General features: G+C 53.2%; 1 protein-coding gene across 1 annotated transcript; it reads left to right on the top strand.

Moving 5' to 3' along the window:
* Positions 1 to 1,429: 1,429 nt before the first annotated feature.
* Positions 1,430 to 10,497, top strand: KIAA0040 (KIAA0040 ortholog). The gene is made up of 2 exons (XM_064664136.1): positions 1,430 to 1,497; positions 7,256 to 10,497. Exon 2 carries the CDS (start codon positions 7,356 to 7,358, stop codon positions 7,686 to 7,688), a length of 333 nt encoding a protein of 110 aa, XP_064520206.1. The 5' UTR covers positions 1,430 to 1,497; positions 7,256 to 7,355; the 3' UTR covers positions 7,689 to 10,497.
* The last annotated feature ends 3,270 nt before the right edge of the window (positions 10,498 to 13,767 follow it).

The following is a 13,767-nucleotide window of genomic DNA, read 5'->3' as shown; positions in this document are numbered from 1 at the left end:
CTGGCCCCAGCAGGAGGGTGAAGGCAGCAGCAAGGAGGGCAGTAGAGGCTGGCAGACAACTTGCCTCCATCCCTCCACCCTCCTCTCTGTCCCTCTTCCCTCCTATTCCCACCACAGCATTGGTCCTGGTGCTGCCAAGGCACAGCACTGGGAACATGGGGCTGTTTTCCAGCAGCCTCGAAGGGTCAAGCAGCCCTGGCTACCCCAGCCTGAGAAGTTGGCGCCAAGGCTGAAGCAGAAAAGCAAAGCTGCCGGCTCTGGAGCATGAAGGAGGGCAAGGAGGGCAAGTGTGGGGGTTTTGCAATCCAAAAGGATTCGAGCCAACCAGAAAAATTCCAGTAAAACATTTTTCCAGTCGCAGCTTGCCCAGCTGTCAGCACCACAACGCTGCATGGAGGCTGCTCAGCCCCCAGACTGGAAAGCAGATGGGATCCGGTGATTCCTGGATATCCCCAACGTGGAGATAAAAAGAAATGAGATGGAGAGAAAGCAGCAAGTGAAGGGTGGGGTTAGAAATCCTAATGGAACCAGAATCACAGTTTAAAATATTGAATCATAGAATCATTTAGGTCAGAAAAGCCCTCTGAGATCATCGAGTCCAACCCTTAATCCAGCACTGCCAAGGCCGCCACTAACCCCCTTCATGGGCTGAAACATCCTTCATTATCCATGGGTGTACAGCACCCATAGTGCTGCCAGGTGTAGGGGCAGCCCCCAGGGTGTCCCCTCCTGTGGGGATGCTCCATCACCTCCTGCTTGGCTGCAGTGTCCCCCTCCCAGGGACAGAGGGTGGATATCAGGGCAGTGTAGGGGTGACAACGTGTGGGGGGGTGGTGACCAGGTTCAGGGTGGCAGTAGCAGGGTGCAGGTGGGTACAGGGTACAAGGAGGCAGTGACAGGGTGCAGGGTGACAGTGGTGATGTGGTGCAGGATGGCAGTGGTGACGGGGTTCAGGGTGGTGGTGGCAGGGTGGCAGTGGTGACAGGGTTCAGGATGGTGGTGGCAGGGTGGCAGTGGTGATGGGGTTCAGGGTGGCAGTGGTCACAGGGCGCAGGGTGGCACTCCTGTCACCGCTCTTGGGGAGCTGGAGCTCTACCCTGTCCTCCCCACTACAGAAGCAGCATCGCCACCCCGCAACCCTCCCTGCTGTCCTCCAAAACCGCTTCTTGGCAAACCTGCGCTGCACCAAAGCGAGGGAAACACTTGGTTCCCTCCCTCCCCCCAGCGGCTTCGGGGCCGGTTTGTGCCCCCTCCCCGCCTCTCTCCCAGCCTAACCCCTCAGCCTGGCAGGGCCCGGGGTGTGCCCCCCCCCTCGCAGTTTTGGGGTTCCGTGATGGGACACGCGAGGCCGTGGCGGGGGGGCAGCCCCAGGTGGGGCCGGGCGGGCGGCGGGGCCGGGCCAGGGGCGGGGGCGGGCGGGACTCCAGGGGACGGGCCGGGCCGTCCCATTTCCTCTGGCCGCCGGATCAGCTGCCGGGACGGGGCTGCGGCACAGAGGTAAGTCGGGGGGGTACCTGGGAGGGGGGTCCCAGGGCTGGGCTTTCCTGGGCGTTATCTTCGGCTTTGTGTTACCCAAATCCAGGACTTTCCTCTTTTTTTTTTTTTTTTTTAAGAAGTTTTTAAGGACAGCTCTTCTGCTTCGTGGGGTGAAGTGGGGTGGGCACCGGGGCAGGGGCGGTGGGGACGGTGGCACTGGGGAAATGGCGATGAGGAGCGACAAAGTTCTCAGGGAAGGTGTGTCAGAGGTGGCCTGCCCATCACCGGGGTTTCGGGGCACCGGAGCTGGAGGCTGCATCCACACATTTTGAACAGCACAGAATCCTAGAACTGTTTGGGTTTGACGGGGCCTTAAAGACCACCTAGTTCCAACCCCCCTGTCGTGGAACACGGACACCTTCTGCCAGACCAGGTTGCTCCAACCTGCTGTCTAATCTGGCCCTGAACATTCCCGGGGATGGGGCAGCCACAAGTTCTCCGACAGCCCTCTGAGCCTCTTGTGACCAAAACCACACGCGATCCACCCCAGCGAGGGCCACGGGTGGGGGCTGCTGCCCGCCTGCACTGCCTGTACCATAGTTTGGGGGAGCCCGGGACGGCTCAGAGGAGCTCCCGGTGCTGCCGGGGGTGACAGTGGCGCTCACCTAAAACTCAAAGCTGGTCTCTTGGCCAGAGTCGCCGCAATCCCGGGCCGACGGCAGCCGCGCGTGTGCAGCCGGTGATGCTGAGTGGGCTCCAGGCAGCAGCTTGCAAAATAGTTTCACTTTAACCCTCTTATCCAACGTTCGTATCAGTAGTTTTCCAAATCGCTCCCTTTAGGGGATGAAAGAGTCTACGTGCGGCTTCTGGCAGGAAGGTTTGATGGTGGTGGGAACGAGACAAAGCTGTAGCTGGTCGTGTTTGCTGGGTGGTGGCTTTTGGTGTTTGCTTTTTACGTGTGAGGAAGGTCTCCATAGCTTGCTGTGAGTTCTGGGAGATCGACGGCAAAACTCTTCTTAGTCACCATTTCCGAAACAGCAACGTGCAATCCTTGCTAAGGAAACTGCACACCCTCGGTGTCAGGTTTCATCCAGTTTTCCTTTAAATCTGCAGGTGCAAGTGGGGAAAAAGAGATGCCACTTGTGTGACAGCACAGCTGTGTCTCTGCTGGGTGTATCAGGGAGCTCACAGGCTGTGACAGAGAAATTAGCCTCTCCCAGACTGACCCAGAGCTGTCAGTGCCATGGAAAGTCGGTATAAAGCTGACATAAAGCCAGTAACAGAAGGAAATGGTTGTGTTTAATAACGTGATTCCTGCTCTGCACTACTTAGCAAGTTGTCAGTTGTCCCCCGGAGCTACCCCTGCTCTCACCATGGGTGCAGGGGGCACCTCAGAGCAGCCCCATTTCTGCCTGAGCCAGGCAGCATCTCAGCTGAGAGGAGCAGGTTGAGCTTTGTTAGGCTGGAGGGAACTTCATGCAGACATAAGAGCCTGTTGAGGGTTGAGCCTAGAGACCTTAACCAGCAAAATCAGGTCCTGAAACACCTCCAGCTCTCTCCCCTCTGCCATGGTGACCCAGTGTAGCAGTTTCTAGCAAACTGCAGCTTTTCTGCAAACTCTACCTCCATCCCCGGTTGCGGTCGCTCTGCAGTGCACAGGATGTGGACAAGCCAGCATTGCCAAGGCAACCCCTCTGTTTTGGTTTCCCCACACTCGGGCTGGCAGCCTTTACCCCTCCCCTCAGCCAGGCAAGCCCTGTGTGCCACCGACAGTTTGTGGTGCCATCGCAAACCTGCCCTCAAAGGGAGCTTGTTTTCCACCCACGGCCGCCCGTAACTCCGGAGGAGTGGCACATGCTCCCCACCCTTGCAAACTGGCTCTTTCGAAGCCAAGATGGATTAAAGGACCTCGTGTTGGATTAAAATTTACACAAGTGGCATAGAGCCTCACCATGCAGAGCTGCTGTCAGGCGGAGCCGTCCATCCCTGGCCACAGGAGTTCCCAAGCGAGTTTCCATGTCAGCTTTCCCCTGACTCTGCCAGCACCGGCTGCCCAAAAACAAAGAGCTCATTTAGCAGGGCGCTTCACTGCCCTCCCCAAGACACAGTCCTGTCTCCCAGGGCCTCCCTGGCCCTGTTTCTTTGGCCCATATCTTGACCCAAAAACCAGCTGACCTCCCTGCCACTGCAGCTCCATGTGCTTTGAGCTGGTGGTCCACACCCATCCTGGACCACAGTGTGGAGGCAGCTGTCCCCGTTCATCCCTTCTCTAAAGGGAGATGTTGCTGTTGCACCAAACTGAGCAGCAGCACGGATTTTTCCTAAATGCAGCTCCTCACTGTGCACTCGGGCTTTCAGCTGGCAATGGGTGGCCTTGAGTAACCCCTCTGCCCTTGGAGCTGCTGGCTCCAAAGACACCAGTTTTTCTACTTTCCCCTCCCCACCTTTTTTTTTTTAAATATGAAGAACCCCTTTCTTTAGCACACAGACATCCCTTCATCTACAAAACAAAAAGTGATGCACGCACCAAGAAGAAAAAGCATTTGAAAAGCAGCTGCGTGGCCATGCTGGAAGATGGCTCTGGGATTTGGGCACTGCTTGCTCAGGGTGGTGGCAGATACCTCCACCTTCCCCTTCCAAGGGATGCTCAGCCACATCTGGGCTTGCCCAGGGTGGCCACACATCCCCAGCTGGGCACTTCCCAGGAACAAACAGCCAGGGCCTCTGCGGCACATTCAGCTCCCGTTTAAAGTGGAAACATTTCAAAGGGCTTTGCCTTTTTTTTTTTTTTTTTGCTTTCTTTTTTTCCTCTGCAAACAATTAATTACAAGTTTAAAAGGAAGTTCCAGCCCTCTTTCCCTCCCCAGAAGTTTAGAGGCAATAAATATAAAGCAGCTCCGTGCAGAAATAAAATTGTACATCCTGTTTTGTCTGAAATTAAGGCAGTTGTTGTTTTGGGCTTGTTTGGTTTTTTGACTTCTTTTTTGGAGTCAAGTGTATCATCGGCGTCCAGTATTCATGCCTGGATAATGAGCTGTCAGGGTATTTATAGATAAATGGCAAACCTGCACCACTTGGATGATTCAGGCTGAGGAAAAGCTGCTCTGTTTGTTTGTGTTGCAGTTTAACCTTTACTACAGCTGCCCAAAAAAAAAAGCCTCAGAGAGGATGAAGGTCAGGACAGGGATCAGCTTTAAGAAGTGTCTCTTGCTTATCTCCCCTGTGAGCAAAAGCAGATCTGGGATGTGCCCCACTGGCTGCAGGCAGGGGGTAGGAAGAGGATGGATGGGATTTGAGTCTCTGAGTGGTAGCCCATGATTTCTCAGGTGGGGATGATGATGTTACTGTCCTCTGTTGAGTGGAATGAGGGAATGTGGGGAGCAGCTGCTTTCCCAAGGCTGGAAAGCTGCTCAGCAACAGAGGTTGGGTGGAAAAGGCTCTTCTGCCTCTCACAAGAGCATTCCTCCTCCTGGGTGCAAGCCATTCCTGGGTGCAAGCTTGTCTACCTCCAAAAAAACCCCATTCTATATGTGTTATATATATATGTATATATATATATATATATATAAAAATTCCTTTTCTAGCAAACAGAAACTGAAAGATGCAAGCAGACTGGACAAAAATCCAGCAATAATAATAATAATAAACTTCTTTCAGCCAAAGGCCAAACCACCTCCCAGAGCACTGCATTTCATTTGGTAAATCTCAAATGAGAGGTTTTTTAAAAGGCACCCACAGAAATTCATGTTCAAAAAAGAAACCACCAGCTAATTGGGGCCAGCTCAGCTGCGCTCTTGGGCAGAACAGACCAATTTTGTGAGGGGCACAGAGGATAAACCCCTTACTTCTGACAGGATTTGAGCACTACTAGAATCCCAGATTGAGGCCTCGGTGTCTCTGCTGGGGATTCAGCTCTTGGGGTCCTGGCAGTCAGGTCCAAAAGCCAGCAGCCAGGGGTGACTGGTGAAACAAGACCCTGCAAAGCCTTGTAGGTCCCAGGACAGTGTTTCCAAAGGCAGGTTTTCCCCGGGGAGCCACCTTTCTGGGGGTTGCCCAGCATCTCCTGCCTCAGCAGCGGCACTAAGGCTGTGGTTAGGGCTGGGTGGGACTGGTGGTTCCTTTTTGGGCAAGGCTGATGGCTCGGTAGTTCGTTAGCAGCGTGGTGTAATTGCAAAGTGAAGGGGGAGGATGAGCAGAGCATGTGCTGACTGGGTGAATTGGAGGATCCCAAAACGCTCTATACAAGAGAGCATCCCTTAGCAGGTGCCACAGCAGGAATAAATGCGATGCAAAGGAAGGAAGGGCAGTGCTATGGACAAGGAGGATTTAGCTGGAACCAGCCCCAGCCTGGCTCCCCTGTCCCTCCTCCAAGCTCTGTGAGAGCTGCCCGAGGGAAAGTCAAGGAGATGGTGTAACAGGGGACAAGTGGAGCGACCCCTCTGGGACACCTTTGGAATTCAAGCTGTACCTTTCAAGTTTTTGTTACGTGGAAGTGTTGGTTTTCCTTTGACTGCACCTCAGTTTCTCCTCTTGGGCACACGGGGATTTCAGCATTCCCTCAAGAGGCTGTGGGGCTTGAATCTCAAAGGCTGGCAAAGACACCGATGTAAAATGCTGAGTAAGGGTGAAACAGGGTGTTAGAGCCCAATACTGCCCTGCCAGCTCTTCGTCTGTACAACCTCTAATTTGGTGACCCCTGTGTTGAACTAGAACTGCAGACTCACCCACAAAGCCCCCTGCCCTACTCAGACCCCCCCAGGAGCTTTGCCTGGCCCCAGGGGAGGAGGAAAGCCTGAGCAGCTCCCTACCCCTGCAGGAGGGCTTCCCTGGGAGCCCTGCCACTCAGCAGCACCTCTCCCTCCCTGAGGGAAGAGGAAAACCTTACGTCAGGCCACAGAAATGCTCCTCAGCCCTACCCAAACCCTTGGAGCAATTCCCAGGTGAGGCACGGCGGCGGCAGCTCCTCCATCCCCAGCCAACCCTTATCCTCCCCTGCTGCCGCCTTTGTGGCCAGCCCTGGGTGCAGAGAGGCAGCCCATCAGGGTCCACCCACCTGAGTGCTGCCTGTGAGTCCCATGACCATGGTTCTCATCAGAAATCCAGGTGGTTTAACCACAGCTGCCACCAGAAACCTGGCTGGCAGTGCCCTGGGTGTCGGGGCAGCAGGACCAGACCACGATCCTGTGTGGTGCCTGGGACAGGCACTCCTTGCCTCTATGCTGCCCATCCCAGCCCATGACAAAGTCTGTCCAAGGATACCCCGTCCCAGGATGGATTGGGGGTAAGGGGAGACCTGTGACATGTGGAGTCCTGCCTCCAACGACGGCACTGCTCTCCACAGTGGTCCCTTACCTGAATCAGGCAAGTCCCTTCCTAGACAGCAAAGCTCTTCCTGCAGAAGTATTTCCTCTGCTGAGAAACAAGCCCTGCAAAGGACTAATAAGAGCTTGGTGCTGTTGGTGCTCAGTGAGGCCTGAGTTGTAAGTGCAGAGGGGCAGGATTTGTGCTCAGCCAGATGCCAAGGCAAGAAGGGATGCCCAAAGCCCTCCTTGTCCATCCCCACTACCAAAAAAGAATCCTAGGATATAGAAGGCTATGTTTCTCAGATGGGGAAACCCAAAGGAACATGGCAGGCAGCATAGTCCATCCCCCATGACCCCAGACCCCTCTAAGACAGAAGACATCTTACCCTGCTGAGGCTTAGGCTGTGCTGGCAGCTCCATGGAGAAAACTGCTGAGGGAGCAGGCACTTGATCCCTGTAGTTTCTTGTCTCTGCAGGCACCATCTCAGGACGCTTGTGGAGCCCACGAGCTGCTTACAGGAGCTGAAGATATCCCAAGGGACCTTTGCAGATCAAGCAGCCTACTCAGAAGCCGACATGCAGCAGAAGATCAGCTCTTTCTTCAATTCCATCTTGGAGCTCATCCGCACCAAGCATGAGGAAGGCATCTTCAACACCGTCTGCCTGGCCGTGCTGCTGGGTCTGCCCTTGGTCGTCCTCATCGCGTTCATTTTCATCTGCTGCCACTGCTGCTTCTGCAGACAGAGGAGAGAAGGCTCAAGGAAAGGTGGCCCCAGCAGCAACGGACAGCTGCATGCCGAGAGGAACAAGAAGAAAAAGAAGAAGAAGAAGCAGGATGAAGAGGACTTGTGGATCTCGGCTCAGCCCAAGCTGCTCTTGCTGGACAAGAGACCCTCCCTGCCCATCTAGCAGACAGGAGGGTGTTCAGGCCTTCTCCTCTGAGATGCCACCAGTCCTTACAGCTGTGCACCAGGAGGGGCAGGGAGATGCCAAAGCTGCTGCCACTTTGTGGTGACTTTTAACAGAGGCTGAGCCCAGTGTGTTGAAGGGCCAGCAGAGAGAGCAAGGCAGTCGGGCACAGGTTATACAAGCCCCTTTTCCTCCACCCTGACACCGCACCCAGGGGCAGAGACCCCTGCAAAGGACAGGTGAGCATGCAAGGGTGACCTGTCACTGCCTCCTGCCACGAGCACAGCGCACACTCACCAGGCTGGCACCCAGGGAACGGGGGGCAGGCTCTCCCTCTGCACTCGTATTGCAAGCACAGGCACTGTGGCACAGACAGGGGTGCACAGGACAACATGCACCCAAAGACCACCTGCACTCTCCCCCTGCTCAAACACGGACAGCCACGAGTGAAGCAGGCACAGACACGCCTCTTTTGCTTGCCCTGCCGTGGGGATGGCACAGCTTGACTGTCTGGGCTCTGTCCAAACCCAGCTCGCTTTGAAGGTGCAAAGAAAGCCGAGCACCAAGTTACCCCACAGCTCAAAGATGTGCCATCTCCCTGGCTACCCAACCAAAAGCACCTGAGAGCATCTGAAGCCAGATGCCCTCAGCCCAACCTTAGAGACCTCATGACACCATCCTAAGGCAGCACAGCAGAAGGATGCCTGGCCACCCAGGCTAGAGGCAGGGAGGAGAGAGGAGGCTGCCAGACCAGCCCTTTTGCACCAGCACTTAAAAAAACCCCTTCCTTGAAAGACTTTTTTATTCAAACTTGCCATTAAAGAGCCCACCACACTACTGCAAGAGCGGAAACACAAGCTGAGGCTGTGTAAAAGCTTAGCTACGGGCATTAGAGTTATTTATTGAATGACTACTAAAGAAGAGCAGGACCAAAGGCCCCTCTGGAGCAGGGCCGGGCACACCGAAGCGGTATTGAAGCAGCAGACACGCTCCTGGCACACTCAGCCGTCCTCTCTCCCTGCAGCCCTTGTGCCACACAGGAGACACACACAGACCCACGAGCCGATGCCACATGGGCACCTCTGTGTGCCACACTGAGGGCTTCTCTACAGCTGTCAGGCTGGACAGCTCTGGGACTTGGAACGTGTTGTACGAGCAAAGTAAGCTCCATGTCCACAGTCATCCCTTACCCAGGGATCCATCATACAGCTGGACCCTGCACCCCTGTCCATCCTCCTGTCCCTTGGAACAATGGCTCAGCCTGGCACAGCAGCTAATGGAACCACCCACAGCTCTCACCCTTGCTGGGGTTTTGTCACTGCTCCCCTAGACTTGTGTGCCCACCCGTGGGCTGGGAGTCTCCTGTGTCTTTCCCCTCCACCAGTCTCTGTCTCCCCCAGCTTGTTTTGCCAGAGAGAGATGCATGTGTGTGACGAGAAGCCTCACCACATCTGCTTTTTGCCCTGTCTGTACACTGGATGCCTTCCTTTGGTTTCCTTTCAGTTCCTAAGCTGCTGGAGCAGACCAGAGCTGCCAGGCAGAGCCAGACATCTGGGGAACAAGCAGCCAAACCCACGTGGGCAAGCCCAGATGGAGCTGCCGGACACAACCGCTTCCAGCCCAGGCAAGGCAATGCCACCTTCCCCTGGCCCGGGGGACAAAGCCACCGCCTGGAAGCAGCTGCTTGTGCCACCCAGTCCCAGCACAGCCTGTTTTGTCCGACACAGGCAGGGCTGGGATGGCCACATCACATCACGGGGTTTGGCTGCATGTGGCTGTGCTGGGAACAGCCTCCTCCTCACACAGCCCTTTAAATTGACCCCATATGTGCCTTATTTTCCGGCTTGTTTTGTTACTATTGAAATTAGTGAGTCCCTTCTTCTCCAAAACAGGAAGCAACGTATAATGGTATAAAAAATTAGGATTTGCCACATGTAATCCTAGGATTACATGCAGGAATGGCTCTGGTCTCTGTCCCAAACACCCAGACCAGCCAGGATCCTGGAGAATTAGCACTGCACTCATATTGGTTTTCCTTCCCTCCTTTCCCCCAGCCAGGTACTGCCTCCGTGCTCAGCGGGTGGCCAAAGCACTGTGGGCAGGAATGCTGCCCATGCAGGAGTTCCTGCTGCGATCCAGAGGCAGGAGCAGCCCTGGAGGCAGGGTGGTGCTGCCTGGAGGAACTGAAAAAAAATCAGAGTAAAGGGAAACACCATGGGTGGCCAGAAGCTTCCCAAACAAGCAGGGGCATGGAGGCAGCCAGCACAGGCAGAGCACAGCCTACCTGGTGTGGAGGTGCTGGGCTTTTCAGGGCTCCCTGCAGGAAGGTCCTTCTCCAGAAGGGATAGCGGGTAACATGTCAGGCGAGGGCAACCAATTCCTACAAGAACCAGAGAACTGCCAAGAAAATGTGTTACATCACACACATCTCCAGATCCAGGATTTGGGGAGTTCAGAGCCAGGTCTGAATTTCAAGAGCTCCCCAAAATCATCATTCAAACGACTGCCAGGCTGGGCAGGGAGGGACCAGGATACAACCTTGACCTGATCCACCTGACTAGCGGATGGTCCAAGCCTCCCCACCCCAAAAAAGCACTGGGGCTGGCTCCAGAGATGCATGGTAGGCAAACTCTGTCGTACAGCTCCCACTTTCCAGACACCTCCACTCTGCCTCCCACAACTGCATTTCAGTATCAGCCTTCAAGTTGCCTAAAAAAGTCCGTGCAACAGGAGGGGAACAACAAAACGAGTTTTGTGCATTTTTTTTTTTTTTTAACTAAAAATAAATTGCTCTTAAACTGCAAACAAATGCTGTGTCTCTATCTCTCGGTCGTGTTTATTTTCGTGGGGAGATCTTTCCTGTATCTGTGTCCTGGCCCTAGATAAGAGCCAGAGAGAGCTCAGCAGGCAGAGGCCGTGCAGTCTCTGCCTGCAGCCAGCTGTGCAGCTCAGAGATGTTTTCTTAAAGAAACAGCTCAACTTAATCAAGTTGAGTGGCCTTGCCTTGTTAATGAGCACAGCCAAGCTCCTCCACTCAAGGGCAAAAAGTAGTGGGAAGAAGAAAAGCTGTGTTTGTGGTGCAGGAGGTGGGCTGCAGAGGGTTTTTTTTTCCTTGCAGAGGATCAGCAGCATGGGCTGCTTAACCCCAGTTGGTTTTGATCAGGTAAAGTGTCTGCAGCTTGGTCTGTATTGGGCAAGTCCCAGAAGGAGGCACACAGCTCTGCTGGGCAGAGCCTTTCCAAATCCTGCACCACTGAGCTCTGCCTCCACGAGGGTGGAAATTAAAAACCTGCTTCTCACCTGGATGAGGCACCAAGCTGCACCTTCCAGAGCTGAGGCTGGGTGTAAGAGGCATGCAGGACCACAGCAAGGAGCAGCTAGAAATGGCAAAGGCACACTTTTGGGAGGAGGAAGGAGCAGCGCACACTTTACTTCTCTCCAGATGTCAGACATGGGATTCAGGGCCAGGTGTTCTTGGGTAGCCTGGGCTGCAGAGGGAAAAGACAGAGTCTGCATCCTAGGTTAGAAATATACAGGATTGAGGTGAGGTTGAGCATCGTGGAGCACTCCAGAGATTGAGGGGAAGCAAAAGTCACCCCCACATAGAGGCCCATTAAATCCCTCTATGAGGAAAGAATTGGATCTTCACTGGCTGTTCCACTATTTATTCAGCCAACAAAGCATAGGGCAGCAACCAGAAGTAACACCACTGCTTCCCAAACAAGTGCCCAGTGCAGTAAGACACTTGAGTCTTCTCTCCAAATCACACCACAGAGGAAGAGGCATCCTCTCCTCCTCCTCATGGGTAAATCCTGCAGCATTTCTCTGGGGTCCCAGATACGTCATAACACATGGGTCCTGGCTGGTAGGACCCAGCAACAGGACAATCCTCATTAACACAGTGATGCCAAAGCAGAGAGGATCCTTCTGGGATTCAAATTTCTGCCTCTGGGAGTGTTGCAAACCAGTATATAAAATTTAAGTGATCTCAGAGCAAGGCAGAGGTTTCAAGAACGTTTTGGCCCTCCAGCATTACTGTCACCAGGCCGGTTATTGCAGCAAAACAAGGGTAGTAAGAGTATGTGACATTTTTATGGAACTACCCATCGACTACTACCAGCCTGAGCCTCAAAACCAGAACAGCCAGTTCCTTAAGGCAAACAAGCCGCATTATCTGAGCAGTCCCAGCCTCTCAGGCTGTAACACAGACTCGTTAACCCCAAAAAGGTCTTTCCGAAGACGCCAGCTGGATACGGGGAAGCTTTTCCTGCACTAGCGTGAAGAGACGGTGCCATCCTCTGGCTGTTCGGGAGTACTGACTTCCCACAATATCTTTCCAGCAGCCGCCCCTTTGACAGCCCTTCCTAGTGGAAGAAGGGCACATAATCAGGAGCAACAAGTAAACCCTTCTCAGAAACTAAAAATAAAGTGTCCCATTTGCCTTTAGTTCTGAAATGCAAAGCTCGTACCGCTTAAGAGAATATTCCCTTCTTCCAGCTGGGATTCAGCTCTAGGAGAGGACTATATTTTGTCCCTGCACAAGAAAGAGCTGCTGGGAAAAATCACACCTATAGTTTGTTAGAGCATGGACTTACTTTCAGAGGGGCTGTGCGTGAAATCAGTCCTCCTCTCCCTCTCAGTCTCATTCCTGATGACTTCACTGTGCCCTTTCACTGAACTGAAACCTGTCCTTGCCTACAGACAAGTGGGCAGCAGGGAGAAAGCACTTCACAGTAAAGAGCCCTCATCGCCTTCCTGTGTCCTTCTCCCATGCTCTTAGCACAGAGCCTGCAGAGCACTTCAAGTGCAATTTTCCTTTCCTCTTCTCTCACCATTAGCCTCCTCCTTCCCCCAGCCCAGGGTTTGGATATCCTAACACAGCTCAGATGAGTCTCTGCCTGCCCACCCACACAAGAGCCACAGCCCTGAAAGTTCTGTGAAGAACTTAGTTCTCACCTTTGGGAGGCAACTCTCGAGCTCACTCTCCTCAGCCAGGTCCCAGCAAGCACAGATTAGTTAAGTGCTTCACAGAGTTAGGCCACAAAGAGATCACACAGTGCCCATCGCTGTTTTGGAGCAGACCCCAAAGACCTAATTTCCACAGCCCCTCTCTGGGACTGGGTAATGCTCTCTCTCCACACAAAATGCTTCGTTTAAATGGGAAGAAAAATAATTCTGCCACCAAAGAAAAAAAGATAGAAATATTTTAAGGCCTCCTTTATTTGCAATTTTATTATTTCCTCCAACGTCTGGGAAGGATTCTTCAAAATTAATTATTCGGCTTAGCACTGGGATAGAAAAGGCCATTAAGACGTAGGACAACCATGTTCCAATGTGTTCAGACAAGGAAGCCTTTGAGCAAGCAACATTTGGTGAGTTCATACTTCTTCCCTGGCTGGAGCTGGTGGCCCAGAATTTTAATATCTGCTCAGGGAAAGAAAATAGACCTCACCTTTATGACTGAGTTAAAATTAAAAAGCAGCCAAATGTGAAAGCATGCACTGGGGCTTGAGGGAAAGTGTGCAGGATCAGTTTAGGTCCAAGGGGTGCTCATTTTAGAGGTGGATGACAAGTGTTATCATTTCAGCATCACTACCTGCCACGCTGCTAATGAAAAAGCAGAAGGCAGCAGACTGAGCAGTCACACAGAGAATTTTGTTTTATGGTCTGCAAGCAGCCCCTTAGGCAAGTAGAATGGAGAGGAAGGTTTGGGATGGTGAGCAGAGCTTGGAAGAGAGTAGCCTTTACATTCACCCTGTTCTGGGCCTCACTCCGGAATGTGAACATCAACTTACTGCACAGCTGCTCAGGTTTTAATTTGGGCCACAAGAGACAAGAAGATACAAGCAAAATAGCAGGATTTTAACCTGGAGAGATGCAATACTGGAGGCTGAGGAACCCAGTCTACAGAACTCATCTGGATTAATGAGCCTTGCCAGCAGCCTGGCAACATTTCCCAAAACCCAGCTCTGCAGGAAGAGTAGAGAATGTTCCCAGATAACAAGAGGAATAACAGGCCAAGACAGGGAGAGGGAATAGTCTCAGGAAAGCTCTCTCCAATGTAAATTAGGGGGCTATT

The sequence above is a fragment of the Pseudopipra pipra genome, chromosome 9 (assembly GCF_036250125.1).
Source record: "Pseudopipra pipra isolate bDixPip1 chromosome 9, bDixPip1.hap1, whole genome shotgun sequence".
NCBI classification, from domain to species: domain Eukaryota; kingdom Metazoa; phylum Chordata; class Aves; order Passeriformes; family Pipridae; genus Pseudopipra; species Pseudopipra pipra.
This window is presented reverse-complemented; position numbering and strand designations above follow the sequence as displayed.